This window comes from Primulina tabacum, chromosome 17, assembly GCF_025594145.1.
Source record: "Primulina tabacum isolate GXHZ01 chromosome 17, ASM2559414v2, whole genome shotgun sequence".
Lineage (NCBI taxonomy): Eukaryota > Viridiplantae > Streptophyta > Magnoliopsida > Lamiales > Gesneriaceae > Primulina > Primulina tabacum.
Window position 1 is genome coordinate 28,818,664 of NC_134566.1, and position 23,648 is coordinate 28,842,311.

At 33.9% G+C, this 23,648-nt stretch overlaps 2 protein-coding genes across 3 annotated transcripts; one reads left to right on the top strand and one right to left on the bottom strand.

The window, feature by feature from the left end:
* Positions 1 to 11,138: 11,138 nt before the first annotated feature.
* LOC142531659 (E3 ubiquitin-protein ligase At3g02290-like) lies at positions 11,139 to 14,524 on the bottom strand. 2 transcript variants are annotated; one of them, XM_075637877.1, is made up of 5 exons: positions 14,343 to 14,524; positions 13,549 to 13,912; positions 12,972 to 13,398; positions 12,558 to 12,667; positions 11,139 to 11,675 (listed from the first exon to the last, which is right to left on the bottom strand). In XM_075637877.1, the coding sequence occupies exons 2-5, from the start codon at positions 13,663 to 13,665 to the stop codon at positions 11,649 to 11,651; spliced, it is 681 nt and encodes a 226-aa protein (XP_075493992.1). In that variant the 5' UTR covers positions 13,666 to 13,912; positions 14,343 to 14,524; the 3' UTR covers positions 11,139 to 11,648. The 2 variants fall into 2 exon arrangements, with proteins under 2 accessions (XP_075493992.1, XP_075493993.1); XM_075637878.1 differs by having other exon boundaries at positions 13,549 to 13,915.
* Positions 14,525 to 17,118: 2,594 nt separating this feature from the next.
* Positions 17,119 to 18,521, top strand: LOC142530656 (uncharacterized). Its single transcript, XM_075636477.1, has 2 exons — positions 17,119 to 17,652; positions 17,826 to 18,521. Exons 1-2 carry the CDS (start codon positions 17,119 to 17,121, stop codon positions 18,519 to 18,521), a joined length of 1,230 nt encoding a protein of 409 aa, XP_075492592.1.
* The last annotated feature ends 5,127 nt before the right edge of the window (positions 18,522 to 23,648 follow it).

Here is a 23,648-nt window from a genome sequence, read left to right on the forward strand (position 1 = left end):
CACTGGAAATCAAATTGTTAATCATAACATTTAACAATTACAATCCAGTAATCATCATCACACCTTTCGCACGAAAACACACGCAACTAAAGAACAATCAATCATATCGAGAAATCATCAAGACCAACTCAAATGCACAGATACACGCAAATAATATCGCCATCCAACTCCCTCATCACAAACCCAACTCCTAACCATCCCAGACATCTAACATTTGCTCTGATACCACCAAATCTGGCGCCCCAACCCTCGCCACGTAATCATACAACATGTGACGTCATATGCATAAAAATTTTCTTTTCGACGACGTAATAATATAATGCATATACGACAAAATAATGCCATCACCACACTATCTACGTCAGTATAGCAGAAACAGTTTAATAAATACACACATACAACTCAAATAAGACAATGAACCATGTTGTCTCTATTTACTATTAACTACAGGACTGTTTGACTAGACACACCTAGTCCTTCACCACTATCTTGTTTCACGCATAGTCCTGTAAACTGCCCAACAGAAACAGCCCTCAAAGGGTGAGCATACACAAAAATCATCATCAAAATACATAACAGTTATATTATCAACAATATAAAATATAACTTGAATGATAACAGAAATACCCCCTTTGCTGTCTCTGGACAATCAAGCCATCAACAACCTCAACAACATCACAATGCAACAATAACATCGACGATACGTCGCACCCCAACTCCGGCGACAGCAATATCGTCGAACGAACAACAACATCGACGATACGTCGCACCCCAACACCGACGACAACAATATCGTCGAACGAATAACATCAACGATACGTCACACCCCAACTCCGGCGACAGCAATATCGTTGAACGAACAACATCAACGTGACAACATCAACGAAACGTCTCCCAACAACGATAGTCAACAATATCAACAATAATAAACAACAACAAATATAATATCAAATCACCCAATTCCGGTGATTTATCATCGTTCAACGCAATAGTATTCATAAATACTAAACAATAACAACATATGCTCATACGTCAACACGTACCTGATAATCGAGTATATATAAAATCTGGCTATTTTTTTGATCCCGAGGCTTGTGATGTATCTAAATAATTCAACGACAATATCAGATCATTGTCACCGTATCAACACAGTTATAACAACCTCAATATATAACATCAAATAGCCCAACAACAATTAATTCAACAAAATATAAAACTCGATTATAAATTCGTATTGTTCAACAATTTAATATTCTGGTGTTTTTAATTCACAATACTACAATCAAATACACCCTAATTAATTAACATCAAATAATAGCCTATTTTACAACATCCGTCAATTTACGAAAACTTTATATCAACGTGTAGCCTATACTTCGTAGATTCCGAATATATAATCAGAATTAATAACAACTGACAAACAACTCTCCAATCTCAGTCCAACGATTAAAAATCTCTAATTAAAAAAAATTAGGAATAATTCAAAATAACACCACTATAATCTTCTCTACTTCGTTAAAATTATACACTATTCAACAATATTCAATTTCAGTATGATTTAACAATTTATCGGATTTATTTCAGAAATCGACGAATTTCAAACATCACCAAAACTACAAAATTTATACCTCAAATCGAAGACCTTGTGTCAACGATCCCAGAAATAAAGTCGGTTCGTCGATTGGATAAACTAATAAGTCGCACGATCGAATAGAAACTCAAAATGTTATTTCCTCATCTTCTTTCGATTTTCTCACTGTGAAAAATGTCTTCTGCCCAAACGTTGAAACTCACGTTCGTAAGTTTCAAATTTATCCAATTTTAATTTTTTTTAATATTATATTATATTATATCAATAAAATAATATAATATATAATATTTAACATTTTAATACTGATATATACTTTTGGACCAGTCAAACACTCAAATTTTCCAAAACTCAAAACATGAAACTTCTATATTTTTGAGTTTTTTATGTTATATCCAAATTTCAAATCATTTGGACTTCATATGACCAACATATATCACATTTCATTTTTTTTTTAAAATCGTTAATTATTTAGTAATATCATATTACTAAATCAACAACTTGTGATATTTACTTCAGGCATTACAGTAAGGTGTATGTTGTCAGATGCTAACATGCCAAACTATTTCTGGGCAGAAGCTGCTTCAACAGCCGTATACATTATAAACAGAAGTCCATCCTCGGCAATCGAGTTTAAAACTCCTATGGAAAGATGGTCAAAACAACCCCCAAATCTGAGCAATCTAAGAATCTTTGGATGTGTGGCTTATGCACACATTAACCAAGGAAAGTTGGAACCTAGAGCCCTGAAGTGTATGTTCCTAGGCTATCTGGAGGGTGTCAAAGGTTTCAGATTGTGGTACAAAAGTGAGGGGAAATGCAAGATAATCATCCGTAGGGATGTGGTATTTAGAGAAAATGAAATGTATCACCCTCAAAATCAGAGTTCAAATGATTACCAACAATCTGTCGATGATGAGAAATCTCAGATTGAGGTGGAGCCATCTGAGACATCATCTGAAGATTCAAAGGAACTGGTTAGACAAGAATTGGACTCTCTGATTCAAACCAGTCCTGAGGCAATAGATGATTATTGGCTAACAAGGGACAGAATCAGAAGGAACATAACACCACCTTCTAGATTCGGATATGCAGAAATGATGACATTTGCCCTCACAATAGCCACTGAAGTTGAAGGTGAAGAACCATCGACCTTCAAAGAGGCAATGAGCAGCATTAACTTTCAAAGGTTGTTAGAGGCTATGAAAGATGAACTCAAGTCTCTGGAAAAGAACCAAACTTGGGATTTGGTTGAGAAACCAGTGGGGCAAAAGGTGATAGGCTGCAAATGGGTGTATAAAGTCAAAGAGGTTATACCAAAAGTTGCGAAGGCTAGATTCAAGGCTAGGCTTATTGCTAAGGGATATTCACAGCGCGAGGGAGTGGACTATAATGAAGTTTTTTCACCTGTGGTAAAACATAGTTCTATAAGGCTGCTGTTGTCCCTAGTGGTGCAAGAAGACTTGGAGTTGGAACAACTCAATGTTAAAACAACTTTCTTACACGGTGATCTCGATGAGAGAATTTTTATGACACAGCCTGAAGGCTTTACAAAACCAGGAGAAAAGGATAAAGTGCGTCAATTGAAGAAATCGCTATAGGACTCAAACAATCCCCTCGCCAATGGTATCGAAGATTTGATACTTTTATGCTAAAATCAGGCATCAAAAGAAGTGAACATGACAACTGCGTTTATCCTAAAAGAAGTGATAAGCACACTGAAATTTATTTAATACTTTATGTCGACGATATTCTAGTTGCATCAAAGAGCAAATCTGATACTAAGATGGTGAAAGAGTTGCTGAAAAGTGAGTTTGAAATGAAGGATATGGGGCATGCTAGTAAGATACTAGGGATGGAAATTAACATAAATCGATATGTTGGAAGAATCTCCATCTCTCAAAGTGGTTATATTGAGAAAGTCTTGAAGAGATTCAATATGGACAAGTCGAAGTCAATATTAACTCCATCTGCACTACACTTCAAACTATTACATAAATACTCACCTGAGACTGAAGAGGAAGTGCAATATATGGAGAGGATTCCTTACTCCAATGCTGTAGGAAGCCTCATGTACGCCATGATTTGCACACGTCCGGATCTAGCTTATGCAGTAAGCTTGGTAAGCCGTTACATGAGCAAACCAGGGAGGAAACACTGGGAGGCTGTGAAATGGATATTCAAGTATCTCAGGGGAACATCAAAAATGGGATTGTTGTATGAAAGGAAGGGAGGAAACTCAGAAACGATAAAGGGCTTCGTGGATGCAGATTACGCGGGGTGTCTCGATACAAGGAGATCTCTAACTGGATATGTGTTTAAATACCATGGGAATGTGGTTAGCTGGAAATGTAACATGCAGCATGCAGTGTCACTATCAACCACAGAGGCTGAATTCATCGCAGTCACAGAGGCGATCAAAGAAGCCATATGGATGAATGGAATGGTCACTGATTTGGAAAACAAAAGTGTAGTTCCAAGAGTATTCTGTGATAGTCAAAGTGGAATCCATCTAGCCAAGAATCAAGTCTACCATGAAAGAACTAAGCACATTGATATTAAATTCTATTTTGTAAGAGAGATTATTGCAAAAGGAAGAGTAAAGTTGGAGAAAAGGTATCAACAAGTGAGAACCCTGCGGACATGATGACCAAGACTTTGTCAGGAACAAAGTTCAGGCACTGTGTGAAGCTACTGCATTTGGAAGATGTAAAAATCTAGCCAAGGTGGAGAATGTTGAGGTGGTGGCCGAGATTTTAAAGGCACAAGTGAAGTGATCAAGAGTAAATAAAGGAACTTAACCACCTAAATGTAACTAACTAGTGTTAGGAGAGTTAGTTAGGCCCAAAACTACTTTTTTTGTTGACTTGTGGATAGGCAAGAAAACACATGCAATAAATAGAGGACCTACTGTAAAATTCTATCTTCTTCGTAATAATGAAAGCTCTCTGCTTTCTTCAATCTTCTTCAACCTCTCATTCACTGTGAAATCATTTTCATTGTTATTATTTGGTGAATTTGTATCAACGCATAAGAGCTCTTCTTGTAACACAACTCATTGTGACTCTAACTTGCATTATCTTCTATGACAGCCACAACACTTTCCAAAAACCAACAGCATATTTTATTAGAGGTGATCACGGTGCGGTTTTGCGATTTTTTTAAAAAAATTCAAACCGAAATGCCATATGCGGTCGGTTAATATTTTGAAAAATTAATTGCGGTTTTACATAAAAAATTAGCCTTGTGATTTCAAGCGGTTTCAAGCGGTTACGGTCGGTTTACGGTTTTTTTTAATGAAAACTATTAGAACATATATTCTAATTTATTTGAAAACAACAACAATATATTATCTTCAAATATAAAATATAGTTCAAAACATATAAAGATCAAAATAGATAAAATAATAATCAAGATTCAAAACTAAGTTAATAATTTAACAACACAACACATTCACAACAAAAATGACATTTACACTATTTTATCTTTTTTTTACTTTTAAACTTTAAACAAAATATTGTGGCAAAAGAAATAAATACTTTAATAAAAGACTAATACGAAGAATAATTAAGAAAAAGATACGTTTTATTTGTAAGAATAATAATTTTGAAGATAATTGGGATATAATGAATGATGACTTCTTTATTTGAATATGTTGTTTACAAATTATTATAATTTAAGGCCCAATATTATTGCAAGCGGTTTAGGCGGTGCGGTTCTTGGCAAAAAAAATAACCGAACCGCGTATGCGGTGCGGTTTATTATTAATATTTTTAATCGTGGTTTTTATAAAATATTATGAAAAACGGTGCGGTGCAATTCGGTTCAGACGGTTCGGACGGTTAATAAAAAAATTTGATCACCCCTATATTTTATTAGCAAATTGAAGCACGAGGATTTGATGATAAGATACTAGAATAAGCATTGACAGAAAATTTACAAGAAAATATCCAAATCCAGGAAGACACGAAATCTTTGAACTTATTTATGAGCTATTCAAATCATTGTTCGGATAGTAAGCTTCGAGAACGAAGTTCAAAAGCTCGAGACATCCGAAAAGCTTGAATTTATTATATATATATATATATATATATATATATTTAATATGTTATTATATTTTTAATAAAATATTAAGGTTCGAGAAAAATATTTTTGACCCTGCTAAAAAAATGTTCAAATATATTAGAGTTTGTTCGAATTCGAATACAAATCAAATATAGATCGAGCGATTCAAAAATTCGTGAAAAGGCTCCATTCGTTTGCAAATCAATTAAAATTGCCAATTAATATATCGGTAAATTTAAGAAAAATGCATCTGCCAACATTTCAATTAAGATTCAGTACCTAGATATATTTTTTTAGAAATCAGTACCTGAAAAATATATACTTTTAGTTTTAACCCTTATAAGACAAAATTTACATTTTTACCCTTTATATTATTTAAATAAATATATTATTTTATTCACAAACATACATGTGTCTTTTTATTTAAAATATAATTTTTAAAAAATATTGTTTCTCAATTATTATGTAATAAAAGTAAATACTTATTTTGACATATAAAGTACCTATTATGGGGTTTCGGATACTTGATTTCGCTCTTTGAATACTCCAAATATATAAGAAAATACTGTATTTTCGAGCATTGATCATAAATTCAGTCATTGTTGGTCTTTTAATGAAAAATACATTAGGATGACTTATTCATGTCATTTTATTTTTTTAAAAAAAAACATAGGTCATCACTCATCATGAAATAAGATTAAATATTTATTTTGACCTACAAAATACCTATTTTGGAGTTCCAAATGTTTGATTTGACTCTATAAATACTCCAAATGTTTAAGAAAATACTGGATCTTCGAGCTATCACAATAAATTCAATAATTGTTGGTCTTTTAATTGAAAATGCATTAAGATGACTTATTCATGTTATCTAATTTTTGAAAAAACACAGTTTCTCACTCATTGTTGAATTAGAAAAAAGTACTTATTTTGATCGATAAATACCTATTTTGGGGTTTCAAATATTTGATTTGGCTATTTGAATACTTCAAATGTGTAAAAAAATACTTAAGTTTCAAGTAATATTAAGTGACGTTTGATGGTGTCATTTATGAAGTTAAAATGTGATGCTTAAATTGGTACAAATAGTATCTAATTAGAGTCTATAAATAAATGATTTTACCCCGTAAATACTCATATCCAATTATTTGAGAATGCCAAAATATAATTTGAATTTAATATTAAGTGACATCGATGATGAAATTCGTGAAGTAAAAATGTGATACTTAAATTAATACAAATAATACATAATTCGAGTCCACAAATACTTGATTTTACCTTCTAAATACTCAAATTCGATTGAGTATGTCAAAATACATAGTTCGAAGATAATATTGAATGTTATTTGATGATGAGATTTGTGAATAAAAAACGTGCTACCTAAATTGATACAAATAGTACCTAATTTGATTTCACATATACTTGATTTACTATTTTAAGACTCAATTTTGATTATTTTTTGATATAAAAAAATATAGTTTCAAGTAATATTGAGTTACTTTTGATGTGTCATTTGTGAAGTTAAAATATGATACCTAAATTAACACAAAAAGTATCTAATTCGAGTATATCAATACTTAATTTTTCTCCCTAAATGAGAAGTACTTAATTTGAGTTTGCAAATACTTGATTTCGTAAATGAGATACTCACAATATGTATTAAAATACTGGATATTCGAATAAGAAAAGTAAGTTCACCAAGTGTTGGTATTTTTATAGAATATACATTTGGATGACATATTCATCTCATTTAATATTTAAAAAAAAAATTCTCAACTAAACATGAAAATTTTAAAGTACTTATTTTTACTTGAGATGTACCTAATTTGAGTTTGCAAATACTTGATTTCGTAAATGAGATACTCCCAATATATATTAAAATACTGGATATTTGAATAGACAACGTAAGTTCACCAAGTATTGATATTTCTATGGAATAAGCATTTGGATGACATATTCATCTCATTAATATTTTTTTGTAAAAGAAAACAAATTCCCAACTAAGCATGTAAATTTTAAAGTACTTATTTTATTTGAGAAGTACTTAATTTGAGATTGCAAATATTTGATTTTGTATTTGAGATACTCATAATATGTAATAGAATATTGGATATTCGAATATACAACGTAAGCTCACCAAGTGTTTATCTTTCATTGGAAGATGCATTTAGATGACATATTCATGTCATTTAATTTTTTTTTTGTAAAAAAACAAAAAAAATTCCCAGCTAAGTATTTAAATTTTAAAATATTTAGTTTTACTTGAGAAGTATTTAATTTGAGTTTGTAAATAATTGATATCTTGAATGAGATACTCACAATATGTATTAAAATACTGGATATTCGAATAGGCAACGTAAATTTACCAAGTGTTGTTCTTTTCATGGAAGATATATTGATACGAAGAGTATCTAAATTGGTGAAGTTAAAAATATGATAGCTAAATTGGTACAAAGAGTATCTAATGCGAGTTCGCAAATACTTGATTTTACTCTTTAAATACTTATATCCAACTATTTTGGGATGTCAAAATATATAATTTGAAGTTAATATTGTGTGGTCTTTGATGATGACATTCGTTAGGTAAAAATGTGATACCTAAATTAATACAAATAATACCTAATACGAGTCTACAAATACTTGATTTTACCATTAGATACTCAAATTCGATTATTTGATGATGTCAAAATATATAATTTGAAGTCAATATTAAGTGACCTTTGATGATGAGATCCGTGAAATAAAAATGTGATACCTAAATTGTTAAAAGTATTACATAATTAGATTCAACTGATAATTGATTTTATCATTTAAAAACTCAAATTTGATAATAAGTATAATGAAAGAATATTGATACATATAATGAATGATTACCAATAAATATTATGAATGAATACTAATGTGGATGATATCAAATGAAGTATTGCCTTGTCATTTAATGAATACCAACAAGTATTGTGAATGAATATTAATGATATTATAAATTAATACTCATAAGTATAAAGAAAATAATACTAATAAGTATAATGAATAATTACCAATAAGTATTATGTCAAATAAGAATAATTGTCAAATAAGTCATTCAATGAATATCAAAAGTATTGTCAATTAATATTGATGAGTATTTTATAAATCATTAATTCAAATATCGATAGATATACTTAAAATGCAAACTTCAAGCTCATTTACGAACTATGTTCATAATGCATCTTCCAATTAGTCCACGATGAATAATGAACTATGTTTATTTATTTAAATGATATGAATAAGTATCATAATGAATTTTCCAAGGAAAGATTGCATATTCGAATATCCAGTATTTTAATGCATATTGTGAGTATCTCATTTACGAAATCAAGTATTTGCAAACTCAAATTAGATACTTCTCAAGTAAAACTAAGTACTTTAAAATTTTCATGCATATTTGAGATATTTTTTTATCAAAAAAATATTAAATAAGATGAATATGTAATCCAAATACATATTTTAATGGAAAGACCAATACTTGATGAACTTACGTTTGCATATTCGAATATCAAGTAGTCTATTTATATATTATGAGTATCTCGTGTACCAAATCAAGTATTTGCATTATGAAACTAGGTACTTCTCAAGCAAAATTAAGTACTTTTAAACATTCATGCTTATTTGAGAATTTGTTTTTTTTTTACAAAAAAATATTAAATGAGATGAATATGTCATCCAAATGCATATTCCATAGAAAGACCAATACTTGGTGAACTTAAGTTTCATATTCGAATATCCAGTATTCTATTACATATTATGAGTATCTCATGTACCAAATCAAGTATTTGCAAAATGAAATTATGTATTTCTCAAGTAAAACTAAGTACTTTAAAATTTTTATGCTTATTTGGGAATTTTTTTTTTTTTTTACAAAAAATATATTAAATGAGATAAATATGTCATCCAAACGAATCTTCCGTGGAAAGCAAACAATGGGTAAACTTACGTTGGATATTCGAATATCCAGTATTCTATTACATATTATGAGTATCTCCTGTACCAAATCGAGTATTTGAAAACTCAAATTAGGTACTTTTCATCCAAATGCATATTCCATGAAAATACCAAAACTTGGAGAATTTACATTGCCTATACGAATATCCAGTATTTTGTTACATATAGTGAGTATCTCATTTACGAAATCAAGTATTTGCAACTCAAATTAGTTACTTCGCATGTAAAACTAAGTACTTTAAAATATTCATGCTTATTTTAGAATTTGTTTTTTGTTTTTTTACAAAAAATATATTAAATGAGATGAATATGTCATCCAAATGCATTTTCCATGAAAAGTCAACACTTTGTGAACTTACGTTGCATATTTGAATATCCAGTATTCTATGACATATTATGAGTATCTCCTATATCAAATCAAGTATTTACAAACTCAAATTAGATACTTCTCATCCAAATGCGTATTCCATGGAAATACCAACACTTGGAGAACCTACGTTGTCTATTCAAATATATAACATTTTAATACATATTGTGAGTATCTCATTTACGAAATCAAGTATTTGCCAACTCAAATTAGGTACTTCTCAAGTAAAACTAAGTACTTTAAAATTTTCATGCTTATTTGAAAATTTGTTTTTTTAACAAAAAAATATATTAAATTAGATAAATATGTCATCCAAATGCATTTTCTATTGAAATACCAATACTTGGTGAATTTACGTTGTCTATTCGAATATCCAGTATTTTAATACATATTGTGAGTATCTTATTTACGAAATCAAGTATTTGCAAACTCAAAATAGGTATTTCTCAAGTAAAACTAAATATTTTAAAATTTACAAATAGGTATTTCTCAAGTAAAACTAAATATTTTAAAATTTACATGCTTAGTTTGGAATTTAATTTTTTTTACAAAAAAATATTAAATGAGATGAATATGTCATTCAAATACACCTTTCATGAAAAGACAAACAATAACTAAATTTATGGTGATCTTCGTATTTTCTTACACATTCGGAGTATTTAAAGAGTCAAATCAAGTATCTGAAACTTCAAAATATATACTTTATATGTCAAAATAAGTACTTAATCTTAGTTCATGATGAGTGAACAACTATATTTTTTTAAAAATAAAATGACATGAATAAGTCATCATAATGCATTTTTAATGAAAAACCAACAATGACTGAATTTCTTGTTATTTTTCGAAAATATAGTATTTGTTTACACATTTGGAGTATTCAAATAACAAAATCAAATATCTGAAACCCTATAATAGGTACTAATATTTTGGTAGATGGAACACACACAATTAATTTGGTGGATAAAACTATATATTTATTTAAATAATAAAAGGGCAAAAATGTAAATTTATCTTTGTAGGGAGCTAAAACTAAGTTTGTATAGTTGTCAGGTATTGATTTGTAAAAAAAATCATATAGGTACTGAATCTTAAACAAAAGATGTACAGATGTATTTTTTTGAAATTTGCCCTTAATATATTGCGGGCAGTTTAGGCAGCTAAGAGATTCGCAAACATTCTCCGAACTCTTCGGAACCCAGCACATCGTTTTTCTCCTAATCTACCCCTATCGAATTCCTCGCAAAGTGGAAAGCCAAAAGCCAAACTTCTATTTTCTCAAATTGCTCACAAGTAATCATCTCAGTCCAAACTTCCCCCTTTTTTTTCCAAGACACGACCAACTTCAATTTAGCTGGAGCTCTCAAATCTTGTGAAACTGAAATATCACCTCACAGCCTCAAACTCCATTCAACTTGCTCACATTCCGCAATTGTTGCAACCAAATAAATGTCAGGATGATACACAAAGAAACACGGGGAGAAATTATATATGTGAGATATTGTCTTGCTGCGTATAATGGCAACACTTACACTCTTGTTCAACTAGCAAGCGGTATTTACAATGACTTTACACTCCCGGTCTACTTCGAAGTGCTTTCTTTCTCCGGTGGCGGCTGCACTCATGCGCGACTGGAGCTTCTTTGAAAAATCAAGTTGTTTCATCAAATGCCATCACCTGTAAACCAATTATATATTTATCAGACTCTGAGAGCGAAACATATATCCCTCTATTTGTACAGCAAATCAATGTTTCATTGAAACTTCAGCACTTCTCGGCATGGTTTCAGTTGAAAAAGCTTGTTTCTCCCATAACTCCTCATAATGTATTTGCTGCTTAATATTTTTTTTTTAAGTTTCAGATGTTGGCACCTGGCTCAAGGTGTACACGTTAAAGATTGTCCTCTCATACAACAGACTCAGACAAGCCGAGGCCCCGAAATACTCGAGTCTACCAAAAGTCAAGCAGTAGTTACATATCACATGGATTTATGTAGCATTGATATAGAGTCTACTGTGAGGTTACAGTTTACCAGTCCTAGCGGCCTTTCACCACCTTACGTCTCCATTGAACCATTCAACTTCCTATCAACACTCAATTATCTAGTTTGTAGTTCTGTTGCATGCCTTCCCATCCCTCTTGTTGTTTGAGGGCATACAGAATAAGGTGGTACATAGAAGCTTACAAGACTACGAAACATGCACAGTGCAAAAGAATTCCGCACGGAAAATAAGTTTGATCAACAAGCCTACAAGTACTCCAAATGAAAAGCAATAAATAAAGGGGACAGAGCATGAAGAATGAAGAGCAAAGGCCTTCACATAACTATCCGCCTATGCACAATTAACGAGACTAACCATGGGCTTTAGAAAAAAATTGGTCTTAGCCAGTGCAAAAAGGATGACAAAAGATTACAACATACAGCACGAGGAGTTTTAATAAGTTTGAGATAACAGAAAAAAATAAAGGGGAGAAAGTACAATTCAAAGCTTGCAAGCAAATAAATGCGACTGTAAATTATAACCAGACAGCAAAACACCAGGAAGGATCAGTCTGTACCTTGCAACAAACCGGACAGGTATTACTTCTTTCCATCCACTCATATAAACAACCAAGATGGAAATGGTGAGAACATTTTGTCAGTATCTTGGGATTTTCAGCGGTATATTCTGCAGAAGAGGATGCAACAGTCTTACAGTTTCATAACAAACGAGTTCTATTTATTGCTTAGAGATAAACTCAAACCACAACCAATAAAATGCGAGCGTTACAAAATAATTCAAGCTTTATTGAGAGTTTTGTTCCTATTATGTTGCTATTTCCTAAGCATGCAACTACCGCTGATAGTACTTTTAGCCACACAATCAATTCACGGTAAATTGATTGTGAATATGTAAAGATGTTTACTTGGCATATCTAAGTAAATAAATTTTGCAAGAACATAACATTATTATAGCAGCTACTATTCGGTACCTTCAAGGCATGTTGGACAAACATCTTCATCCTCCGAAGATGGGTAAATATGGGCAAAACCTGTCATGGTTTTAACTGTTGAGAGCTTTAGTGGAGATTTCGAATGGTATTCTTTCGATCCTTCATCACACATAAAGTCCTTCTGTTTGCTTGTGTAACTCAATGAATCAGACTCTTTCTCAAATGCACTCATTCTTAGCGGTTCCATTTCATTGTTTGCATGAGTTGAGCCTTTCTCCCTTCTTGAGACTGATTCATCCAGCTGGATGCGGACATATCTTGGATTCACATCATAAGGCAGAGGTCTTGGAGGAGCATGATACATATCAGCTAAAGAGTCATCAAGTGCTTCCGTAGAACTGAAAGATGTTGTCCCCTGAGAAGAAGAAGGCAAGGCATGTCCTTCTCTGTGAAATATTGATTCATACTGCAGAATGCAATTATATAATTATAATAAAGTTCGAGAACAATATAGCCACTGAACCTAGCACCCTAAAATCAGAAATGGACTTAAAGCAAAGTATGATTATAAGCATTCATTCAAATAAAATTTGACAGAGAAGAAACCACATCATACCACAAGTAAAAAGTTCTGAACAAAGCAACGAAGGCAAACACAGTTCCTATACACAGAGCTGTTCGGATTTGCAAAATCTTCCCATTCATCCCTCCAGCAGCAACAAACAGCACCCATGATTGAAATGATAATCAAAATTTAATCTTATGAGACTCTCTTTCCCGCCGATACCATGTGAAAGCAAGAATATGATCGCAGAAACAATAAAGATCAAATCTTGAGGTCGATTATAACTTAATTACAGCGAGAAAGAAATCAAGCTCGTAGAAGACGCATCGACTTCACGAGCAAGCACCTCTCTCGACAGAAAACAATACCCGAAGGCCTTTCCTTATATGGCAGCCTTAAGTAACTGAACAAACCTCTGCTACAATAACAAAAGATTTAAAATACAATCAAAATTGGATGAACCATCCAAGAAAAATAATTGGAATTTACCGCCACCCATCAACCCCTAGAACAAATTCCTTTCTGGGTGACTTTCATAACAAAAAACCAACCTATTAAATAACTCTCTTTAAATTAAAAAGCAGCCTACAGATTCGTAAAGAAAATACCCAAATTATGAAACATCGTATATATCTCTTTCTTTAAAGTCAAGAAACACAAGCAATCGTACAGTATTGTAAGAGAACATAAATTTTGATTTCATCAAGAAAAACCCATGACAGATTATGCGATTCTCATAAATTCCAATCAATTAAATAGAAGGGAGACTGAAACAGAAGAAAGATAAGCTAGCAAAAAAAAAAATAATATTATACAATAAAACAACAAAGGTCTGCCAAAGCAACCTGGGATAGATGATTGTGGAGGGACAAGGGCCGCAAAATCACAGCAAAAAGTATATATTTTTCTGCAGTTTATTCTCTGTCTTCTCTCTATGTATATATATATTACATATACACACGGGGAGAGGGAGAGAGAACAAGAAGAGAGACGAAACGGGGTAAACAAAAGCGCTTCCTGCGTCTGGTTGTATAAATAACTCTATTTATCAATACAAGTCTCTCATGCCGTTTACTATGGATGACACTTATTATTAAAATTTTTGATTTGGACGTAAAATAAACTTTAAGAAAATAATAATTTGTTTACATTAAGTGATTAAATTTATAATAAAATGACCAAAGAAATCACATCGTACAAATCAACCATATACTAGTTTTTTGTGACACACATATTAAATTTTTTAGTGTTCGATAATTTTGATGTAAAAAAAAAATTATTTTATTAACACATGATATTTATATATAAGTGAATATATAAGATTTATTGAGATAGTCTGAACATTTAAAAAAATGAAGATAAGTCGGAGAAAAAAATCTGAAAAAGATAGAAATGTATATCAAAATTACTAATAAACTCGTACCTTAACTAAAAACTATGAATAAAAAAATAAAAAAAAAACTTTGGCGTCGGATTGAAAAAAAAATGAACAATTTCATGACTAAAGTTTGAAAGTTTATGCATATATGAAAAAAAAAACATCTAGAAATAGAACATTGAATCTTCCACCAAGATTAGTAGTCAAATAAAAGGTAAAAAATTGGCGTCTTTTTTGTTCATCATTATAATATAATGAATTTAATTTGTTCATATTAAATTGACCAAATATTGCACCAATTTATACTTAAAACATTCATAATTTATTAATATACTATCATATAATATAAATAAATATTTATAAAAAAAATCAAATTGTAAAAATCATATCATGAGAAATATCTGACTTTAATAATTATAGTAAATTGACCAATTTTATGATGACAAAATTTTATACGTCAAACCCAAAATTAAATTAAGATAGAGAAAATGGTAATAAGGCTATTTTATAGTTTTTAAATGATGTAAGACTATATTATAAAATTTTAAGTAAGGTCGTTTTTAAAAATAGAGGTTTTAAATGGGATATTTGGGGAATAACTTTGATAAAATTTTATTTTTAAAAAATGACACTTTCCAAGTGTATCTTAGTGTTTCCAAAAACACACCAATCATTTTTTTTTAAAAAAATGTTTGATCAAAGTTATTTTACTAACTATTCTGTTTTAAATGTATTAGTACAACTATAGACTAAAAGTTATCTGGCCGTTTTTAGATTTAGTAAAAGTTTAGTCTTCTTTCTCTCCTAGGGTTTCCTGGTGAAACCGATAGTGAGAGCCTCCTCGCTACCCTAGTGTAGGTTTTGTTTGGCAATATTGTACAAATAAATCGTTGATCTCAGTCAAGCTTCAACCGTCTTTCACAATGGACCCCAATGTTGTTGCGCGCCTTGTCAACGAACTTAAGATCTCACGTCCTCCTTCCGACAATCCACCGCTTTTGATTGAGGCGGAAACTTTATCGGTCGATGAGCAACATATTGGTAATTGTTTAGTGGCCAAAGTATTCTCTTCCAAGGCGATCAACCGCGAAGCTTTCTTCGCCCAGATCACTCGTATATTACAAGCCAATAAACATATTGAGATTGGCGCCTTGGGAGACAACACGTTTCTTCTGGATTTCAAGTCTCTACAAGATCGAAAGCGGGCCATGGAATATCTTTCGAAACCTTATCATATTCAGGGAGCCTCGAGGATTACAAACCCCTAGCATTCTGTCGTTCTCGGAAATATCGATATGGATCCAATGCTATAACCTTCCGATAATCTGCATGTACAAGGATATCCTGGAAAAATTGGGCAAGCATCTAGGGCATATTGAGGAGATTGATACGAGAGATAACGGTTTTGCCATGGGCAGCTACGCTCGCTTAAAGGTATGTATTGACATAACTAAACCTCTTAAGCAACATATTCGACTTTCTATGAACATGGAAGATGGTGAAGTCTTTGTGATTTTGGCCTACGAACGGTTGCCAGACTTTTGCTATCGTTGTGGCCGTATGGGGCACACCTTTCGTGATTGTGATATAGAGCATGAGGAGGACGATAAGTTATGTTATGGTGCTTGGCTTAAAGTGACCCCACGAGGAATGAATTCCATAAAGCCAAGGCAGACCTCCCCGACGAAGTCATCCGGAAGCTACAGGAATTTGTCTAACACTAGCCGTTCCAAAGAAGAAGAGCAGCAGGAGGGCAGCAATTCAGTGAATCTTGTTTTACATTCTGAGAAGGTGGCAATTGATACTATCAAGTCGGTGGGGAATCAACCAAGAGGGGGCAGTCATTCGGCTGCTGGGGGTGTGGAGATGGCTTTTGATCTAAACAATTTAGGCTTACTTGACCAACATGCATCTCATCTTCAACCTGAAACGATTCTAAATCAGCAAGAAAAAGAGGCACAGATGAATGAGGTTGGCCAGGACGAACATTGCAATTCTATGGGCAATGATAAACATTTGATTTTGCAAGATCAGAAGAAATGGAAACGTCGTGCTAGAGAAAAGGGTTTCATATCCGCTGCACACCATAATCCAAATAGTCCTACTAATGATACTGTGGCTGTTCCCAGGAACTTGAGAAAGGTCCCTGATGGGTACTCGAAGAAGAGGGCTTTTGAGGAATCAGAAGAAAACATTGCCAATACATCACCGACGGCGGTTGCTAAGCAACCCCGCCGACAGTTATGAGTTGTATCGTTTGGAATGCCCGAGGGCTTGGGAATCAGCGGGCATTCCGGGAACTTAAGCGACTTGTCGCTGAAAAGAACCCGTCCCTCCTATTCCTTTCTGAAACAAAATTGAGGGACAATCAATGCCAATGGTGGAAGAATGTCCTAGGATTTTCTGGTATGTTTATTGTTAACTGTCTCGGCAGAAGCGGGGGTCTGATGCTTATGTGGAAAGAACCGTTTGGCGTAAGAATTATGTCGTATACAATGGGTCACATTGACTGCACAGTGAGACACTCTGAGAAATTCTGGAGATTTACTGGTTTCTATGGCAACCCCGAGTCAAACAAAAGATATCTGTCGTGGGACCTCTTACTACGACTCCATGGGATGCCAGAATATTCGGGTATACCATGGATAGTGGGAGGAGATTTTAATGAAGTTTGCTATGATACAGAGAAAATTGGAGGGAATATACGGCCTCTACATCAGACTCAGGCTTTTCGAGATACCTTGATACATGTTCCCTTCAAGACCTGCATGGAAGTGGTGAATTTTTTACATTGGTTAACAGACGCCCTGAAGGGATCTTATATTTGAGCGCCTTGATCGTTATGTAGGAACCTTTGAGTGGAGAATTTTATACCCTACAGCAAGAGCTCAATCTCTAGAATTTTATCATTCCGACCACAGGCCAATTCTCATGGAACTTGGAGCAACAGCCACACAGCTTTAACCCCCATAAATCCACGTTTCGCTTTGAAACACATTGGGCCACTGAGGATGAGTGCTCGGATGTTATTGCCAGGGGCTGGTGCACTTTGGATGCTTCTATAATGCTATCAGATCGCATCTCACAATGTAAAAAAGCCCTCATGGCTTGGGCAGGTGACCGATTCCGTTGCCTCCCGCGACAAATCAAACAAAAAAGGGACATACTTAATAGCCTGAAAACTCATGACAAGTGGCAAGACTCTGCGATTGATATTCAGAGGCTAGAGAAAGAGGTAGAGCTCCTCTCATCCAATGAGGAAATATACTGGAAACAGCGGAGTAAAGCTAACTGGATGGCGTATGGAGATCAAAACTCGAAGTACTTCCATGCATGTGCATCACGTCGAAGAGCTAGGAACTTGATTTCTGGGCTGGTATCCTCACATAGGGATTGGTGTACAGATAAAAGCAGCATGGCTGAGATAGTTCTGGATTACTTCTCCAACTTGTTCATGTCGACAAACCCTTCGAGCCACGTCACGTCCCAAGCCATTGAACACATTGTACCGAAGCTGAATGAAGATATGAACGCGACTTTATGTGCGAAATTCTCGACTGAGGAGGTTAGGAAAGCTTTGTTTGACATGCACCCGGACAAAGCTCTCGGACCGGATGGTATGTCGGCTTTCTTTTTCCAAAAATAATGGCATGAAATTGGCAGAGAAGTATCGATGGCGGTCTTGGAAGTTCTTAATGGAGGTAGGCAGTTTGCAAACTGGAATGAGACCATAGTCACTCTCATCCCAAAAATAAAGAACCCCATGACCATGAAAGACTTCCGTCCAATTAGCTTGTGTAATGTGTGTTATAAAATTGTTGCTCGAGCCCTGACAAATGGGCTCCGCACTCTTATGAATAGTGTAGTCGACGAGTTCCAAAGTTCCTTTGTTCCGGGACGATTGATCACCGATAATATAATTCTAGGATTTGAGGCTCTGCATTGGGTACGTAGCAGGAAAAAGGGGAAGAAAGGATTTGCGGCCTTGAAACTTGACATGAGTAAGGCATATGATTGCATTGAGTGGAGCTTCTTGGAACAGATTATGACAAAACTCGGTTTTGCTCAAGCATGGGTTGAAAAAATGATGTGGTGCGTCCGCTCGGTCAAATACTCTTTTGCGCTTAATGGTTAGATCATTGGCAGTTTGAATCGGGGGAGAGGGTTGCGTCAAGGTGATCCGCTTTCTCCATTCCTATTTGTTCTATGTACCCAGGGCCTGTCTTCGATCCTGAAGTCATGGGAAACTCGTAAAATGATAACAGGTATTCGTATTGCTGCATCTTGCCCTCCAATCTCTCACTTATTTTTTGCAGATGATAGCCTTATATTCTTTAAGGCAACTATTGAGGAGTGTGATGGTATCCGTCAGTGTCTTTCGTTATATGAAAAGGCTTCCGGACAGCTCATTAACTTCGAGAAATCCTCATTATCTTTCAGCCCTAATATAGACGAGGCATTGACACAGATGATAAAACAAAGGCTTACCATCTCTATTACTCAAGGGCATGAGATATATTTGGGCCTCCCGACGTTCTCCCTGAGAAGCAAGAAGTTACAATTTCGATACCTTATTGAGAGAGTGGTTACCAGATTGCAAGGGTGGGGTCATAAAACTTTCTCAGCCGGTGGCAAAGAAACTTTAATCAAGTCTGTGCTCCAGTCAATTCCCACATATGCTATGTCTTGCTTTCACTTACCGAAGGCCATCAGTGAGGCAATTGAGAGGGAATGCGCAAACTTTTGGTGGGGTAAGCAGGAAGGGAAGAAGAATATGCATTGGAAAACCTGGCAAACATTATGTGTCCCAAAGTGTATGGGTGGCATGGGATTTAGGCATCTGGAGTCTTTCAATAAAGCTCTACTAGCAAAACAGCTATGGAGAATAATCAGCGATCCAGAATCTTTAGTGGCGCGTGTTCTCAAGGAAAGATATTTCAAGTATCAGGACATTATGCATGCTTCCCTTGGAACCAATCCATCGTATACCTGGAGATCACTTTTGTGGAGCAGGAATCTCTTGAAGGAGGGGCTTCGCTGGCGGGTTAATACTGGGGAGGACATCTCAACATTCCAGGATCACTGGATCCCAGGAATTCAGTCCCTGAGACGCCATCCGGGTTACCAGGGGGACCTTGAAACTGTCAACACTCTTATATTGAATGGCTCCTGGAATGAACCCCTACTGCATAAGGTTATACCTTCCTATAAGGTATGAGATGTCTTGGCACTCCCAATAGCACAAGGGTCGACTAAGGACTCGAGATACTGGTTTTACGATGCAAAAGGGAAGTATTCGGTGAGAGATGGGTATAAACTCGACATTGGGCTCTATAAACCCCCCATTCACAGCTCGGTTTTCCAATCAAAGAAGTGGTGGAAATTTCTCTGGTCCATGTCAGTGCCGTCTAAAGTCCGTATCTTTTGGTGGCGAGCTATCTCAAATATCATTCCGACACAAGCGAATTTGATGGCGCACCATGTTCATGTCTCGGGTTCCTGTCAACTATGCCACCACCATATGGACTCCACTTGCCATGCTCTCTTCTGGTGTCCGGTGGTAAAAAGAAGTTGGAAGGCTTCGGTGTTCATGACGACTCTGAAGCATTTTCAAAGTTTGGACCTTATTGACATTTTCTTGCGGATGAAAGACGTGCTTAATAAAACCAATCTTCAGACCTTTGTGATGAGAACATGGGCTGTTTGGCAAGCCAGAACTCGTCTTCTCCATGACAAGGGCTCCAGGACAGATCGATTGGATGTTGAATGGAGTGAAACGTTGCTTTGAGATCACAAGTCAGCTCGAGAAGCACTGAATACAGACAATAAGCGAAACCTGATAACTCCACCTGCACGTTGGAAGAGACCGCAGATGGATCAACGACGATTGGAAGTGGATGATGCGGTTAATGAGGCTACTGGTAATTACTCAATCGGTGGGATAGTGCGAGACCACACGGGACACTTGCTGATAGCCTTTGGGAGAAAAATTTCCAAGCCATTATCGGTGGTCCATGGGGAATTGATGGCTATTCGAGAAGGATTACGGTGATCCAAGAACGAGATACATGAGATCACAACTGATTCTTTTTGACGGTGCAAGCAGTCGCCAACCCAGCTGAGGATTTCAGTTATATAGGTGCAATTGCATTGGATATCAAGAGGCTCCTGGACGGCCAACATAAAATCAATCTGAGTCATGTTCGTCGATCGGAGAATGTTGTTGCACACAACCTTGCTTCTTTTGCTATTTGTTTTCAATCCCCTTTTGTTTGGGTTCCTGGGAATTTTTCTTTTTGGTTGGTAGACCTTGTAATGAACGATCTTACTACTTTTCAATAAAGTTACAAGTTTACCATAAAAAAAATGTATTAGTACAACTAAATTCCCTTATTTTAGTCCTTTATTTTCTTAATTTATATATTTCAATTTTTTTCTTTTCATTTTCTTTAAATACCATTAGTGATGAAAAAACTAAATTTTAATGCATTAATACCCTAAATTTAGATATTAACGCTTTCTGAATTTAACAGAAAATATTATATTTTAATAATTAAATTTTTTTTTATAATAATTCCTTGAAAATATAATGAATGAATCTTTATTTATTTTTAGTTTTTAAGTAGTTTTATAGCTAACTTATTTATATTAATTTAATAATATACAACACCAACACGAGTCTTTATCCCCACTAAATGACTGAAATCGGCTTAGACGTGATAACGAATTGGGCTTAAATATAACACAAAAACTCTCATCAGATGATTCCAGGAGCCAATTTCGTGAGACATATATCATATTTAAGTTATCTATAAAAAATTACTTTTCGTGCTAAAAATATTAACTACAAAAAAAGAGGCTAGCGACGGTTAAGTTATCTATAAAAAATTACTTTTCATGCTAAAAATATTCACTACAAAAAAAAGAGGCTAGCGACACTACAACAATAAATGACTATTGTGACAATTTTGTGTAGACACTTTTAATTAAATGTTGTTATAAATACTTAATAATGACACTTGTAAAAAATTAATAATGTGTAAAATAAAAAAACATATTAGATTAGTTATCATGACATTTTTAATTGATGTCATCTTTTATATGGAGGAGAACAATTACTTTTCCCACATTGTAAAAAATCATTAAAAAACTTAAAAATTTCACTATAAATAAGTGTGAGAATATTTGGGTTAGATAAATATTGGAGGATGAAAAATAATTGTCTCCCTCCATATAAAAAAGGACATCAATTAAAAATGTCAGCATAACTAATTTAATATGTTTTTTTATTCTCACATTTATTTTATCTAATTTTCCCTCCTCCTATATTTATCCAACCCAAATATTCTCACATTTGTTATTGTCACTATAAATAACATACGCGACACTTTTAGTTGTCATTATAAATGATTTTAACTGACATATAAATTTTTCATTATTACTATAATAACAAGGCATCTATAAATGTATTTAAACATGAGTTTTCCTGACATTTAAAATTGTCATTATATGAATAATTAGTAACACGTATGAAGTTGTCATTAACATCTTATAATGACATTAAAAAATGTCAGTAAGTTTAAGATGACATTGGAATAGATGATATTTGTTGGAGGTGTCACTAAAACTTAAATGTCACTAAATGTTGAATATGATGACATTTATGAATGTCACCATAAGCATTTATTCTTGTAGTGCGACGGTTTTAACCGTCGCTAAAACAGTCACCTAAAGGGTTAAGCGACGGTTTTAGTGACGGTTTGGTGGTCCGTAACCGAAGGTCGTGTCGCCTTCTATTAGCGACGGTTTCTCAATAACCGTTACAAATTAGCGACGGTTTTGTTGAAAAATACCGCATTTAGCGACGGTTATATACAAACCGTCGCTTTCATTCAGCGTAATAAAACCGTCGCTATATTAAGCGACGGTTTTTGACAAAACCGTAGCTTAATGAAGCGACGGTTTTTAATCAACCGTAGCTTAATGAAGCGACGATTTTAACTTAATTATCTAGTAAAAAAAACTCATGCATGATTTACAAAATAAATAATCTACTACGCTCAAATTCATAAATAAAATACTACGCTAAAATTCATAAATAAACTACTATGCAAAAATTAAAATTAAATATTAAATTTTCTGTAAAGAAAACATTTTAAAAACTTGGCGTGCGTGAAGTATGCAGATCCACGTAACACTGAAAGATCACACCGACGAGAAAATCTACGAAATGAATACGAAAAAATGTTAGTACAAAGTTAAAAAACCGAAACTGCGAAAAAATTGATAGAGTTTCGCTACTACCAGAGAAGAAAGGCGAAAATCGCTGATGAAAATGTTCGCGAACCTCGGTATATATAGAATCATAGCGACAATTTTGAGTTAAACCTTCGCCAATAGCGACGGTTTGTGCACAAACCGTCGCTATTGGCGACGGTTGTCAAAAACCGTCGCTAATAGCGACGGTCTACAAAAATCGTCGCTACCAAATCAACGGTTTATCCTATAATCGTCGCTAATCCAACCGTTTTTTTTGTTTTCCACATGATTCCCTAATTTTATTTCTAACCTTTTCTCCTAAAAGAGTTGGTAATCCTGCTAGGAATTTTTCTTTCCAAAATGGTTTATTAGAGTCTTCCCTAAGCATGACTCTGGTTAGAAAAGTATTTTTATACCATTGAAGATCACTTAAATTTTTACATTTAAGATTTGATAATAATTCAGCATTTTTATCTTTTAAATGTGAAAGATCACTTATAAAGTGTAAAGAGAT